This window comes from Eulemur rufifrons, chromosome 2 (genome assembly GCF_041146395.1).
Source record: "Eulemur rufifrons isolate Redbay chromosome 2, OSU_ERuf_1, whole genome shotgun sequence".
Lineage (NCBI taxonomy): Eukaryota > Metazoa > Chordata > Mammalia > Primates > Lemuridae > Eulemur > Eulemur rufifrons.
This window is the reverse complement of record NC_090984.1, coordinates 93,681,682-93,696,441: the sequence shown is the minus strand read 5'-3', so window position 1 is coordinate 93,696,441 and position 14,760 is coordinate 93,681,682. Positions and strand designations below refer to the sequence as shown.

General features: G+C 32.8%; 1 protein-coding gene across 1 annotated transcript in view; it reads right to left on the bottom strand.

Annotated features, from left to right (window-relative positions):
- FUT8 (fucosyltransferase 8) overlaps window positions 1–14,760 on the bottom strand; it is a 154,030-nt gene that overhangs the window by 104,733 nt on the left and 34,537 nt on the right. Inside the window, exons 2-3 of the mRNA XM_069465058.1 lie at window positions 4,916–5,031; window positions 4,639–4,801 (exon numbers count right to left, since the gene is read on the bottom strand). Of these exons, the coding sequence (XP_069321159.1) occupies window positions 4,639–4,801; window positions 4,916–5,031 (279 nt within the window). The remainder of the gene's footprint in view (window positions 1–4,638; window positions 4,802–4,915; window positions 5,032–14,760) is intronic.

Sequence of the window (14,760 nt, the reverse complement as noted above, 5' to 3'; positions counted from 1 at the left end):
AAAAAAATTAGTTGCATTTCTATATACTAACAACAAATTATCCAAAAAAGAAATTAAGTAAACAATCTCATTTATAATATCATCAAAAGAATAAAATACTGAGCAATAAATTTAACCAAGAAGATGAAAGATCTATATACTGATCTATAAGGCTACAAGACATTATGAAAGAAACTGAGGAAGGTACAAAGAAATAGCAAGATATCCTGCGTTTATGGATTGGAAGAATTAATATTGTTACAATGTTCAGACTACCCAAAATTATCTACAGATTCAATGTAATCCCTATCAAAATTCCAATGGCTGCACTCCAGCCTAGCCAACATAAAGAGACCCCATCTCTTAAAAAAAAAAAAATTCCAATGGCATTTTTCATAGAAATAGAAAAAAAAAATCCTAATATTCATATGGAACCACAAAAGACCCCAAATACCCAAAGAAATCTATAAAAAGAACAAATCTAGAATAATCACCCTTCCTGATTCAAACTGTTATTAATACAAAGCTATACTGATCACAATAGTATGATACTGGCATAAAACCAGACAGACTGACCAACGGAATAGAACAGAGAGCCCAGAAATAAACCCACACATACACAGTCAACTAATCTTTGACAGGGTGACAAGAATATAAAACAGGGGAAAGAATACTGTCTTTATTAATATAATAGTGCTGGGAAAACTGGATATCCACATGTAAAGTCTGAAATTGGATATTCAATACATTTTTTATACCATATACAAAAATAACCCAAAATGAATTAGAAAGTTAGTTGTAAGATTGGAAACCATAAAACTCCTAGAAGAAAACATAGGGCAAAAGTTCCATGATGTTGGTCCTAGCAATGATTTTCTCAACATGACACCAAAAGCACAGACAACAAAAGCAAAAATAAAGAAGTGGGACTACATCAAACAAAAAAGCTGCACAGCAAAGGAAACAACCAACAAAATGAAAAGACAACCTATGGAATGGGAGAAAAGATTTGCAAGCCACATATCTGATAGGGGTTAATATCAAAATACACAAGGAACTCACAGCAAAAAAATAAAATAAAATAAACTGATTTAAAAATGGCAAAAGAACTTGACGGGCATTTTTCCATAAAAGACATACAAATGGCCAAGAGGTATATGAAAATGTCCTCAACATCAATACTTATTAAGAAAATGCAAATCAAAAACACAGTGAGACATCATCTCACACCTGTTAGGATGGTTGTTATCAAAAAAGATAGGCACGTGCCTATAGTCCCAGTTATTCGGGAGGCTGAGGCAGGAGGATCACTTGAACCCAGGAGTTTGAGGTTGCAGTGAGCTACGATGACGCCACTACACTATACCCGGGCAACAAAGTGAGACTCTGTCTCAAAAAAAAAAAAAAAAAAACAAAAAAAAAAAAACAAGTATTGGAGAATGTGTATAGAAAAGTAAATCCTTATATATACAGTGTTGGTGGGAATGTAAATTGGCACAGTCACGGTGGAAAACAATATGCAGGTTTACTCAAAAAACTAAAAACAGACCTGTCATAAGAGCTAGTAATCCCACTTCTGGGTATATATCCAAAAGAAATGACATATATCTGCATGTCCATGTTCATTGCAGCATTATTTACAATAGCCAAGATATGGAAACAATCTAAATGCTCATCAACCAACGAATGAAGAAAATGTGGGATATATATGTAGACACACACACACATACACACACACAAAGGAAGGAAAGAAGGAAATCCTGGCATTTGTGACAACATGGATGAGCCTGGAGGACATTATGCCAAATGAATAAGCCAGACAGAGAAAGATAAATACTACAGTACTGCATTATCTCACTTATGTGTGGAATCTAAAAACTTCAAACTCATAGAAGCAGAGAGTAAAGTGGTGATTGCCAGGAGGGAAATGGCAGTCCCAATGGGGGAAATGGGAAAATGCTGGTCAAACGATACAAATTTTCAGCTGTAAGATGAATCAGTTCCGGGGATCTAGTGAACAGCACGGTGACTATAGTTCATAATACTGTATTGTTTACTTGAAATTTGCTAAGTGAGTAGATCTTAAGTATCCTCATCACACAAAAACACAAAAGTGGTAAGTATACGTGGTGAAGGATGTGTTCATTAATTTGACTGTGGTATTTATCACACAATGTGTGTGTTATGCATATATAGTTAATATATCTCAAATCATCACATTGTATACTTTACCTTGAATATATACAATTTTTATTTGTCAATTATACTTCAATAAAGCTGGAAAAAGAAATAAAAGAAAGACAGAAAGAAAGAAAAAGAGAAAGAGAGAAAGAAAGAAAGAAGAAACAAAAGCCCGTAAGTGTTTTTCCCTGTAATTGATGTCTCTCTGAACCCAAAATCAGAACAGTTCATAGGGAAATCTAACAAGAAAGTTGATAAGACGCACCCTCTAACTGATTTCTCAGAAAATACAGGTTTTCAGTCTAGAGACAACCTATACACTCTGATATGAGCAAATGTAAAAATGAAATGAGGATTTTTGTGTCATAAAAATCACCAGAGGCAAATATAAAAGCTTGTTTTAATTTTAATTCTTTTTTTGAGATGGAGTCTCACTCTGTCACCTGAGCTAGAGTGCTGTGGCGTCAGCCTAGCTCACAGCAGCCTCCAACTTCTGGGCTCAAGCAATTCTTCTGTCTCAGCCTCCCGAGTAGCTGGGATTACAGGTATATGCCACCATACCTGGCTAATTTTTCTGTTTTTAGTAGAGACTGGGTCTCGCTCTTATTCAGGCTGGTGTTGAACTCCTGAGTTCAAGTGATCCTCCTGCCTCTGCGTCCCAGAATGTTAGGATTACAGGTGTGAGCCACTGCACCTGGCCTAATTTTAATTCTTATACTTAAAAATCATGAAAATGGTCAGTAAGAAGGTATATTCTATATAATATAAATCCTTTCTATTTGTACATTCATTTGTTTCAAGGTTATCCTTTCTATTTGTACATTCATTTGTTTCAAGGTTATTTATCTAATGTTTGGTTGTATTTTGCTCATTATTTGTATTACAACATTCTAATCTGGCTTCCTGAAGTTAAATTACTACGCTATGAAGTTATATCCCAGATTCACTATCATTTCTGCTTAAGACAGAAAAATAAATTGACTTTGGTACTTTTGCTTTCCATTTTTGTTTTCAGGGAAATATTATTTAACATGTACTAAATGGCACTGTCAGGAATCATAATACATTTAAAATAGATTTCATCTAACCAAAAATATAACATTGATTTACATCGATTTTTCAGGGGCCCTTTTATTATATTCACTTTTCATTTGTATATGAAAGTGAATAAGTATATGCTCAAATTATATGTATAAATTATATTTACAAAATAATTCTTTAAAGAATTAATTTAGAAAAGACCTAAAAATTAAGTTCTCAAGTAATTTAATTAAGTCATTCAAACCTTAAAATTAAACATTCCATCAGAAGTTAATGGCCAAAATTATTCTTTACATATTCTACCCAAGTCTGCGATAAGCAAAGTACACAAGTACAAAGCTCCATTTAATAGAAGCTTGGTGCCTAGAATCAGCTTTAGGGTAGACAACTATTAAGGACAAAATAAGTACCTGGTCTAGTGGTCTAAGTGGCCTGACTGCAAGCTGGGCTAACAATATCAAAGGGATTGCCTAATGTATGGCCTAATCATTCAATGCTCCTTGAATTCCATGCTATCATATTTCCATAGATTCATTAATGCTAAAATGATTCCAATAAACTGATAGATTTGTAATTTCATTTAAACAGAACAATTTTTCAAAATCATTATAATAATGCTGGTGATGTTAATATATATGCATCTATTGTTTATATGGGGTAATTCTTTTCCTCTTCACAGTGGTAGGTTATACAAATACAACAATTTTTCTTTTATCAGACAGTAATTGCCATCAGAATCCTACTGGGAACATAGACTTTTAAATATAATAGGCCTAAGGACAGGTTTCACTGTATTTATGATTATCAGATACATTTTGTTCTGCATGAATACACCAGCACCACAATGTTTTCCTTTCTATGGAAGATAAACTACACATTATTTAGCAATGTGTAAATAGGAGAAACAAACTTAATGAGGCAGATCTCAGGTTTCTCTTTCTAGCAACTAAATGGAAGAACAAATACGAGAATGCTTCATATTATCAAAAACCTGTTAACCTTTAATTAGAAATCCTAAAAAGGTGCTATTTTAAAGTTTTTAATGTTTGAATTAGAAACATAACTGCTAGCCTCAGCATGAGTTCCAATGTACTGCAATGCAAAACTGCATGCTCTCCTTCAAATATTGATTATATATGAACAAAATTTATAGAAAAATAGTTTAATATATTATTGGCTGAAACCACTACCTTTAGAGTTTATTTAGGGTATAAAGATTTCTAGAAATGCATTTTAAATAGTATTTTCTGGTGATACATTTTGTTGATGAACTGCATTTGGCAATTACTATCCTTTGAGACCTCTGGTACTCTCCTGCTCTTAAACATGGTAGGTATCATTTACTACTTAGTAGGGAGAGTAACAAAAGTTTCAGTTTCCCATGTTAGATTATAATCTTTTCTAAGGCCCAGATGAAATGTAAAGGGAGAATAGTACCTTTCATGATGTCCTAAGTCCAAAAGAAATTCATCTGTGTGTCTTTGGAGTTCATTTCCTTCTAAGTTCTTTAATTTCTTCAGTTCACTCTGCAGGAAAAACCAGAGCTCTTTAGCTCCATTTTCTATCCTCCTCCTCAGGATTTCATGATCCTTCCCCAGACCTGCAGTCAAAGAATAGAGAGTATAAGCGTTTCCAACATTTTGATTAAATGACGTTTTCAATTTGTGCTAAAGCCAATAAACTAAGGTGGAAAAAACACTGTACGATCACCTACCATTTCTGGTTTGTTTCTTGTAATTTTCAATCTGTTCTTTGGCCTTAACAAGTTGCTCTTCTAAAACACGTACCCTTCCCGTAGCTGGTCCCTGATCAATGGGACCTTCTGGTATCCTGTAGTTCAGGGAAGAAAATGTAAACATTTAGCTTTTAAATTATGCAACAAGATACAAGCTTAGTTTGCTAAAACATATGTACTGGTAATCCTACAAGTCATTGAGCCATACAGCACAAAAGAAGTACCACATAAAATTTTCTCTTCAAAGGTATGGAATTAACCATAAGAAATGAAATGATGATAAACAAAAACAGAAAATAAAAATCTAGCTCAGAAATATATGGCCTTCTAGAAGTTAAGAAACCTTTAGATCTGTTTCCTAAAAAACCTGTTATCCTATTACCTAGAGCACCACTATTAGTGGCAACGTGGTCAATTCATCATTATGTTGAGCATAACAAAAGTGAAGGAGAGAGTGCAGAAAAGGTTTAGAGGGAATAAGAAAGCACAGCACATATCTGAACATGTGTCTACGGACATGCTCAAACGTCAAATACAAAGTATTTCTAAATTAATCACAATATGAGGGTATTTAAATCTGGATTTCAATTCATAAATTCATGACAGATTACTAAGCATTTGCTTTATAGGGAAGAAAAAGAGCAGAAGATGAAATATATTAGAAAAAGAATTGAAGGTTAATGTCCTGTTTGTTTCTATCAGCAACAAAAAATATCAGTCAATAGTATAAAATATTGGCACATAGCAAAGGAACTCCAAGATCTTTTGATTATATTATCAACCTATCTGTTCAACTTCTTTCCAAACTGTTCTTGTTTCTAACATGGTTTGTTTTTACGTGACTTTTGGTAGTATTCTGTACTCAATTTTGACATATAGACATAAAATTTTGTGGTAAGCTGAACAATGGTCCCCCAAAGATATTTACACTCTAATCCCTGGAACCTGTGAATGCTACCTTATATGGCAAAAAAAACTCTGAATATGTAATTAAGTTAACAATTTTGAGATTGGGAGATTGTTCTGGATTTTCCAGCGCGTCATAATTGCAATCACAAGTGTCCTTCTTAGAGGGAGGTAGAGGGAGCTTTTACTACAGAAAAAGAAACGGTTATGTGGCTCCTAGCTTTGAAGATGGAGGAAGGGGCCACGAGCAATGCATCTTTAGAACCTGAAAAAGGCAAGGAAACAGATTCTATCCTAGAGCTTCTCCAGGGAATGCAGCTCTCCTGACACCTTGGTTTCAGCCTAGTGAAACTCATTTCAAACTTCTGGCCTCCAAAACTGTAAGAGAATAAATTTCTGTTGTTTTAAACCACCAAGTTTATGGTATTTGTTACAGCAGCAATAGGAAACTAATATATACATATGTATGTATATATCCTTTTGCAAAACTGTTGTGCAAATTAAATAACAGCTAATTTTTCTTTCAAATTTAAATGAGATAATGTCTACAAAAGTACTTAGCACAGTGTCTGGCAAAAAATTTTATGGAGGCTATCATATCTGATTTTAGTCATTCTAGAGATAAGATGTAATCTTAAGAAGTCTTGGGTATCTTTTCTTACCATCACAATCAGGTTAAGGGAATATAATTTTAAAATTATAGTTGGTACAACTTAAATTCAGATGTCAACACTGTCCTTTGATGTAAAGACTCTGGTGCAGTAGTAGGATTTTTATGACTTCTGTAACATTTTTATTTGACTGATAAAGCCAAATTAACTGTCGATTACCTACCCTACTTCAGAATACATGTTTAGTAAAGTAGCTATTGCTACAGCTATATCAGAATAATTCGAGGCATTTTATAATTTCCTATAAAATCATATGCATTAACATTGAATAGGAGCATAAAAAATAACCATCATCCAACTACACAGAATATGAATGAAAAAGCTTTCATTTGTATAAGTACACAGTGAATAATGATAAAATGAATACAGTAGTTAGGTGCACAATTATCCAATTTATGAGCACACATACATTCACAAATGAGGCATGTCCTGGTATATAGTTTTTAAAACTTACAGTGTTTAAAACTTGGCTCTTAATCTCTTTCAGAATTAGATGGCTGGTTTCTAGGAAACATTTTGAAAACAGAATAAAACTTCTACTTTTTGGGATTTATTTTGGTAGCAATATGCCATAGGACAGGAATGTCCTTTTTCAGAACATGCTTTAGTGACAGAAAAATTCAGACAGTAGAAAGATTATGTCTATATTCTCCTTTTTATCTCATTTCTTCATATATTAATAGAATAAATATCAGGAGCAAAACAGGCATGAAAAAATAGTATATAATCTTTTCACCAGATTTCCATTAAGTACTAAATCTAATCTAATTCCAATAAAACATAATGGAACTAGTGAGTTATATTATATTATTATATCTAATAATCTAATCCATCTGTGAAGAAGCTGTATATAAAAAAAAGTACTGGAGAAACCAAAGTAAAAAAAAAATAAATAAAAGGCAACAATTTTTTCTAAACCCCATCCAGAAAAGAGCCGGCAATGAACAGTCTCTTTTCTCAATACTTAGGGAATGAATGCTTTATTACCAAGTTCTCTATGCTAAAGATATATAAGACTTCTGCTTCTGGCCTAGATAGAATAAAAGAGATCAACATTGACCATCCTGCCTAAAACAACTCAAAATCCAGAGAAATGTATAAAATGGTCTAATAAAAGTAGAATAAGGCAATAAAAGGCAGTGATCACCAAAGAAGGAAAACAAACAATGAGAGCCCTATGACTGCCCCAGCTTACTGCCTTGAGAGTGTTTCCAGACTACAGTATATAAAGGGGGAATCCAGGTAAACTCTAGCAAATTCCCTGAGTTGAAGAAATGGAGCTAAATCTAAAAAGACCAAGACAACTAGAGTTCAGATGACAGAGTACTATAGAGGAGAATGCTGACCAAAGAGAGAGCTCCGGAGATCTGCAGAGGTACCACTTGAGAATCAGCAGCATACTGAGCAGCACATGCAGGTAAGGAAACTACTCAAGGCTACGGGAAGAAATCTGTAAAAAGGATTAGGGGAAGTAATACTTGGCATTCATACACCGCTGGGTGAGACCAGTTCCTGATCCTACCAGCCAAATTGGAAAACTTCATTATTCACGGTGCTCAGAAGTATTTGGCCTCAATAGTGGGGAAATTAGCACCAGACTAAACATTACTTGGGTCCTCCTTAACGATTCTTAAAAGCAAGACTCAAAAGGATCAAACTATTTTCAAATAGCTTAACTATATTCCAGAACAAAGTTGAAGAATATTTATAAGAATACAAAAGTTTCTATTAATAGTAACCAAGGTAAAATTCATGATGTCTGAAATCCAACAAAAGAAACCAGAAAAGACAAACCATAAAGAGGAGAAAAATCAATCAATCAAAGTCAGCCGAAAACTGACACAGATGTTAGAATTAGCATTTAAGGAACAGTTGTTATGACTATGTTTTATATGTTCAAAAGTGAGAGACAGGGAAGCTATAATAAAGATCCAAGTTGAACTTCTGGAGATGAAAACTATAATGCCTGAATGAAAAATATAATGAATAGGATTTATTGCAGATTATATTTTGTAGCTTCTACCTTAAGAAATTAAGAAAAAAAGAGCAAATGAAACCCCAGGTATATGGAAGAAGGGAGATAATAAAGATCAGAGAGGAAATCAATGAAATGGAAAAAAAGAAAGACAATACAGAAAAACCTATGAAACTACAAATTAGTTCTTCAGAAAAATCAGTAAGATTGACAAACCTTTTCCTAAAGAGCCAAATAGTAAATATTTCAGGTTTTGCAGGACAACAGGCAAAATAAAGCCTATTACTAAGGTACATATATAACATTTAAAATGTAAACATTTAAAAATGTCAACTCATTCTTAGCTGTGGGCCATAAAAAAAGAAGTGGCTGGTAGGATTTGCCCCATGGGCCAGTTTACCAACCCCTGTTCTAGCCAGACTGATCAGAAAACATAGAGGGAATATGTCTCAACTCATTCTATGAAGCCAGTATCCTGATACCAAAATCAGAGAAAGATAGTATGACAAAAGAAAATTATAGACCAATATCCCTCATGATACAAAAATTCTTTAAAAAAAAAAATTTTTAGCAAACCAAACCTAAGCATATATAATAAAGACAGTAAATCACTATTACATAGGATTTATCCTAGAAATGTAAAATTGGCCTAACATTTTAAAAAAATCAATACAACTCTTCATATTAACAAAATTTTACAAAACACATATGATCATCACAATAGACTCAGAAAACATCCAATATCCACTCCTGATGAAAAATGTCAGTAACTAGGAAATTAAACTAACTTCCTCGATCTGATAACAAGCATCTATGAAAAACTGTTAACACCATAGTTTAATGGTGAAAGAGTAAATATTTTTCGCCTAAGATCAGAAACAAAACAAGGATATCCTTTCTCACCACCTCTATTCAACACCGTATTAGAAATTCTAGCCAGTGTAACATGCAAGAAGAAGAAACAAAAGACATCCAGGTTGGAAAGAAAGAAGCAAAGCTATCCTTGTGTACAGATAACATGATAACCTATGTTGAAAATCTGATGGAGTTTAACAAGGTTGTAGAATACAAGGTCAACATACAAAATTAAAATTTATCTTTATATTCTAGCAAAAAAACTTTCATTTGATATCATTATTACTTACAATATCAAAAACATGAAAAATTAAGTATAAACCTGGCAAAAAATGAGCAAGATTTATAAAGTTATAAAACAATGGTGCCTTTGTTTAGAAATTGACAGGCCAATTCTAAAATTTATATGGAAATTCATAAATCTAGAATAGCCAAAACAAATGTGAAATACAAAGAAAACTGAAAGACTAACACCATCTGATATTAAGACCTATTAAAAGCGGCCTGGTGCAATGGCTCATGCCTATAATCCTAGCACTCTGGGAGGCCGAGGCAGGGGGATCCCATGAGCTCAGGAGTTCAGCACCAACCTGAGCAAGAGCAAGACCCTGTCTCTACTAAAAATAGAAAAATTAGCTGGGCATGGTGGTGCATGCCTGTACTCCCAGCTACTCAGGAGGCTGAGGCAGGAGGATTGCTTCAAGCCAGGAGTTTGAGGTTGCTGCGAGCTAGGCTGACGCCACGGCACTCTAGCCAGGGTAACAGAATGAGACTTGGTCTCAAAAAAAAAAAAAAAAAAAAGTCATATTAAAGCTGCATACAGTAATCAAGACAACAAGGTACTGGCATAAAGACAGAAAAAGAGAATAATGAAACAGAAAAGAGAATCCAGGAATAGGCCCACATATAAATGAAAAACTCATTTTTTACAAAGGTAATTTAGGGACAAAGAATAGCTTTTACAACAAGAAGTAAACAAGAAATAGACCTTTTGACCCATAGGCAAAGTTTTCTTAGATATGACACAAAAACATGATCTACAAAAGAAAAAATTAATAAATTGAATTTTGTTGAAATTAAAAGGTCTTCTTTTCAAAAGACACAGTTAAGAGAATGAAAAGATAAGCCACAGACCATAAAAAAAATTTGTGAATCCTGTATCTATTAAAAGACTTGTATCCAGACTACATAAAGGACCCAATCGTCAGAAAACAACATTCCCCCTTACCACTATGGACAAAAAGATTTGAACAGATGTTTCAACAAAAAAGATATAAAAGTAGAAATAAGTACATTAAAAGATGTCAACCATCATTAGTCATTAGGTAAATGGAAGAAAGGTGGGCAGTGTGGCTGCAGCACTAGATATGTAAAATGGCCTGGTTCATTGATTACATCTAGTATCACAAACATGAAATAGTTAAACTAGGGTTTACTGCAGATGATATTCATTTCTATTTAAAAAGCCTTTTAAAATGCCTACATCCTCATTAGTATAGTGGTGAGTAATAAAGAAAAAAAGAAAAAGACAAAGTAAATTGCCTACATATCAGGTTTTTTTGAGATCTGATGCATATTTCAAAAATTATTTAATATAAAATCTTCCTGAATAAAACAAATGATGCCCTTCTAATACCGAAATATAAGCCCTATTCTAAATAAATTCAGTGCATATAACCCAAAATATGAAAATTAGTAAATCACTGCTTTGTAATCAAAATATGAAAAAAACAGTGATTTGTAACCAAATGGAATGATTATAAACTTTTCTCATCAGAAATTAAACTTTTCTCATCAGAAACACATTTAATAATTCACCTAAAACAGGCTGCCTTTCATAAACACTTACAATAATTATTCCATGAATGTTGGAAAGAATAAAGATCTTAATAAAGAAAAAGAAATTAGGCACAAATAAACAATATTAGGAATGAAAAGGGGATCATAAACACAGATGAAGAATTTGAAAACTCATCACAAAATAACTAACCATTTTCAGCCACATAGTTTAAAAACATGGAAGAAATCAATAATTTCTAGAAGAATTATATTACAAAATAGATTCAAGAATATACGGAAATTTTATCAGTAAAAATCTATTGAATTAAAAAATACTCTAGGTCCAGGCATTTTTATATGTGTTTTACAAATCTTCATTCAACATTTTCTGAATCAAAGTCTTCTAGAAACTATAAAAAGAGAGGAAGTTCTAAAATTCCATTGCCAAGGTTAGTATAAGATTAATATAAAAGTGGACAAGGATAATAAAAGAAAGAAAAATTAAAGGCTAGTTCAATTATAAACTTATTTTTAAACTCCCAAATGATATGTTAATATAGTAATATACTAAAAAATACATGACTATCCATGTAGACTTTATCCTAAGAATATCAAATTGGTTTATGATTACAAAAGCTATTAATGTAAGCTCATTGCATTAACAAATTAAATAAAATTACAATCTCAATAGAAACAAAACATCATTTGATAAAATTTAACATTAATTCATTATAAAAATCTTAGCAAGAAGGAATGAATGGAAGGTAAACTCCTTAATTCAGTAAGGAGCACCTATCAAAAATTTATAGTAAATATCACATTCCATGGATCAAATCATCACTTTAAAAGTATTCCCTTAAAAAAAACGTACTCCTTTTAAACAATAGAAGGCAGGCTGGCCATCTATGCTTCTGTGCTGGATGTTAGTCAATGTAATAAGAAAGAAGTATAACTTACGAGTGTAGGAAAAGGAGAAACAAACGTTACTCACAGATACTATAAACGTCAATGCAGAAAATCCAAGATAATCTACAAACTCTTTGCACTAATAATAGAGTTCAGGGAAGCTGCTACATACAATATAAATGTACAAAAAATAGTTAAATTTCCTATACAATGACAAGCACAAATTACAAAATGTATTTTTAAAATATCATATTTACAATAGCCAACAACAAAATCACAAAGTATCAAGGAATAAATATAACAAAAGAGTAATAAGATTTGTATGGAAAAAATATATAAGTTTTTTGAAGAAGTAATCATTCCTCAACTTGATCTATGAATCTGATGCAATTCTAATAAAAATTCCAAAAGTTTTTTTTATTGAATTTGACAAAGGGATCCTAAAATACTTATGAAAAAGCAAAATCTCCAAAATAAACTACATAATTTTATAAAATAAGAAAAAGAGGCCGGGCGTGGTGGCTCACGCCTGTAATCCTAGCACTCTGGGAGGCCGAGGTGGGCGGATCGTTTCAGCTCAGGAGTTCGAGACCAGCCTGAGCAAGAGCGAGACCCCATCTCTACTAAATATAGAAAGAAATTATATGGACAGCTAAAAATATATATAGAAAAAATTAGCCGGGCATGGTGGCGCATGCCTGTAGTCCCAGCTACTCGGGAGGCTGAGACAGGAGGATCGCTTGAGCTCAGGAGTTTGAGGTTGCTGTGAGCTAGGCTGACGCCACGGCACTCACTCTAGCCTGGGCAACAGAGTGAGACTCTGTCTCAAAAAAAAAAAAAAAAAAAAAAGAAAAAGAAAAAGAAAGGAGGATTTGCCCTGTCAGATGAAAACAAAGTTATAATAATGAAAACAATGCGGTACTGGCACAAAGTAAGATAAATAAGACTAATGAAACAGAATAAAGCACCTATAGACAAATTCCAGAATATATGACAATAGAAGTATCATTCTAAATTACTAGGGAAAGGATAAATTATTTAATAAGTTATGCCAAGATAGCTGGCTTCATGGAAAATTCAAACTTAAACTGACAATCAAAACTTTAAAATTTCAGAAGAAATTCTGCATTCTTTGTGACCTTGGGAGAGAAAACAATTTCTAAAATAAGATTTTAAATGCCCAAATTATGAAAAGGAAGATTGATAAATCTTACTGCCTTAAAAATTAGGAACTTCTGGGCAGTAAAATTAATAAACAAGCCACAGATAGAGAATGGAAAATACATAACTGATATAGGATGTTTAGCTAGATTATATAAAGAACTCCTTCAAATCTATAAGAAAAAGGCAATGTAACAAAAAAATGTGCAAAGTCTATGTAGCAATTTATAGATGAGGACTTTATTAATAATCTTGAGAAGTGATCAGTATTTTGGGATAACCAGGATATTCAAATTAAGATATAATATTTCTCATCTATTAGACTAGCAATAATTAAAAAGTGTGATATTGAGTGTGGTAAACATATGGAAAAACTGGAACTCTCACATATTATATTAATTTTTGAGGGCTGACATAACAAAATACCATAAACTGGGTGGTTTAAAGAACAGAAATTTATTTTATCAAAGTTCTAGAGCCTAGAAGTCCAAGATCAAGGTATCGACAGGTTTGGTTTCTTCTGAGGCCCCATCCTTGGCTTGCAGAAGGCTGCCTTTTCTCACTGCGTCTTCAACATATCTTTCTCTTCTTTCCAAGCCTCTCTGGCATCTTTTGTTTGTCCAAATTTCCCCTTTTTATATGGACACCAGTCAGATTGGTTTAGGGCCCACCTTAACGACCTCATTTTAACTTAATCACCTTTTTGAAGGCCCTATCTCCAAATACAGTGACATCTTAGACACTGGAGGTTAGGGCTTCAACATATGAATTGGGCTGGAGGATGGACACGATTGAGCCTATAATGTATACTAAAAGTAGGGATGTAAAATTAAAACATTCTGCTTACAAAATATTACTAAGTTGCTCCAAAGTTGAAGATGCACCTGTATGAAGACTCAGAATGTGTCCTGTGTAATCAATCATCCTAGAGAAACTTTAGCACATATATACAAGGAAACATGCACAAGGAGACACTAGATATCCATCATTAGAGGAAAAAATTGTGGTTATTCACATACAGTAATCTATACTGCAATTAAAATGAACAAACTATACCTACAAGTATCACTGATACATAATCTTGCATGAGTTTCACATTTTTGAGTGAAAAAAGTCACAGCACAATACATATAAATCCAGTATGATACATTCTTACAAATTTTAAAAACATAAAACAACATGATTTCATACATACATAATTATATAAGAATAAAATGTGGACAGGGGATATACATAACACTCAGCATAATCATTCCTCTCAGAAGTGGGGAAGGAAAATGAGATTAAGGAAAAAAATTGTATCTATTTTTTTTCTAGCAATCTGAAGCAAATACGGCAAAATATCAATATTTGCACAATCTGAGAGACATAGGGTTATGTTATTTTTCAAGATTTGCATATGTATTTGAAGTACTCTTTAATTCACAGACACACTTTAATAAAATTGGATTTTAAAAAGGGTAGTTGCTCATCATTAATATTTGACTCTGAATTTCTGACATCATATAATATTAGAATATTGCCATAAAAATATCAAGTGGAATGTCATTTGTTAAGAAAAAATGAACCAA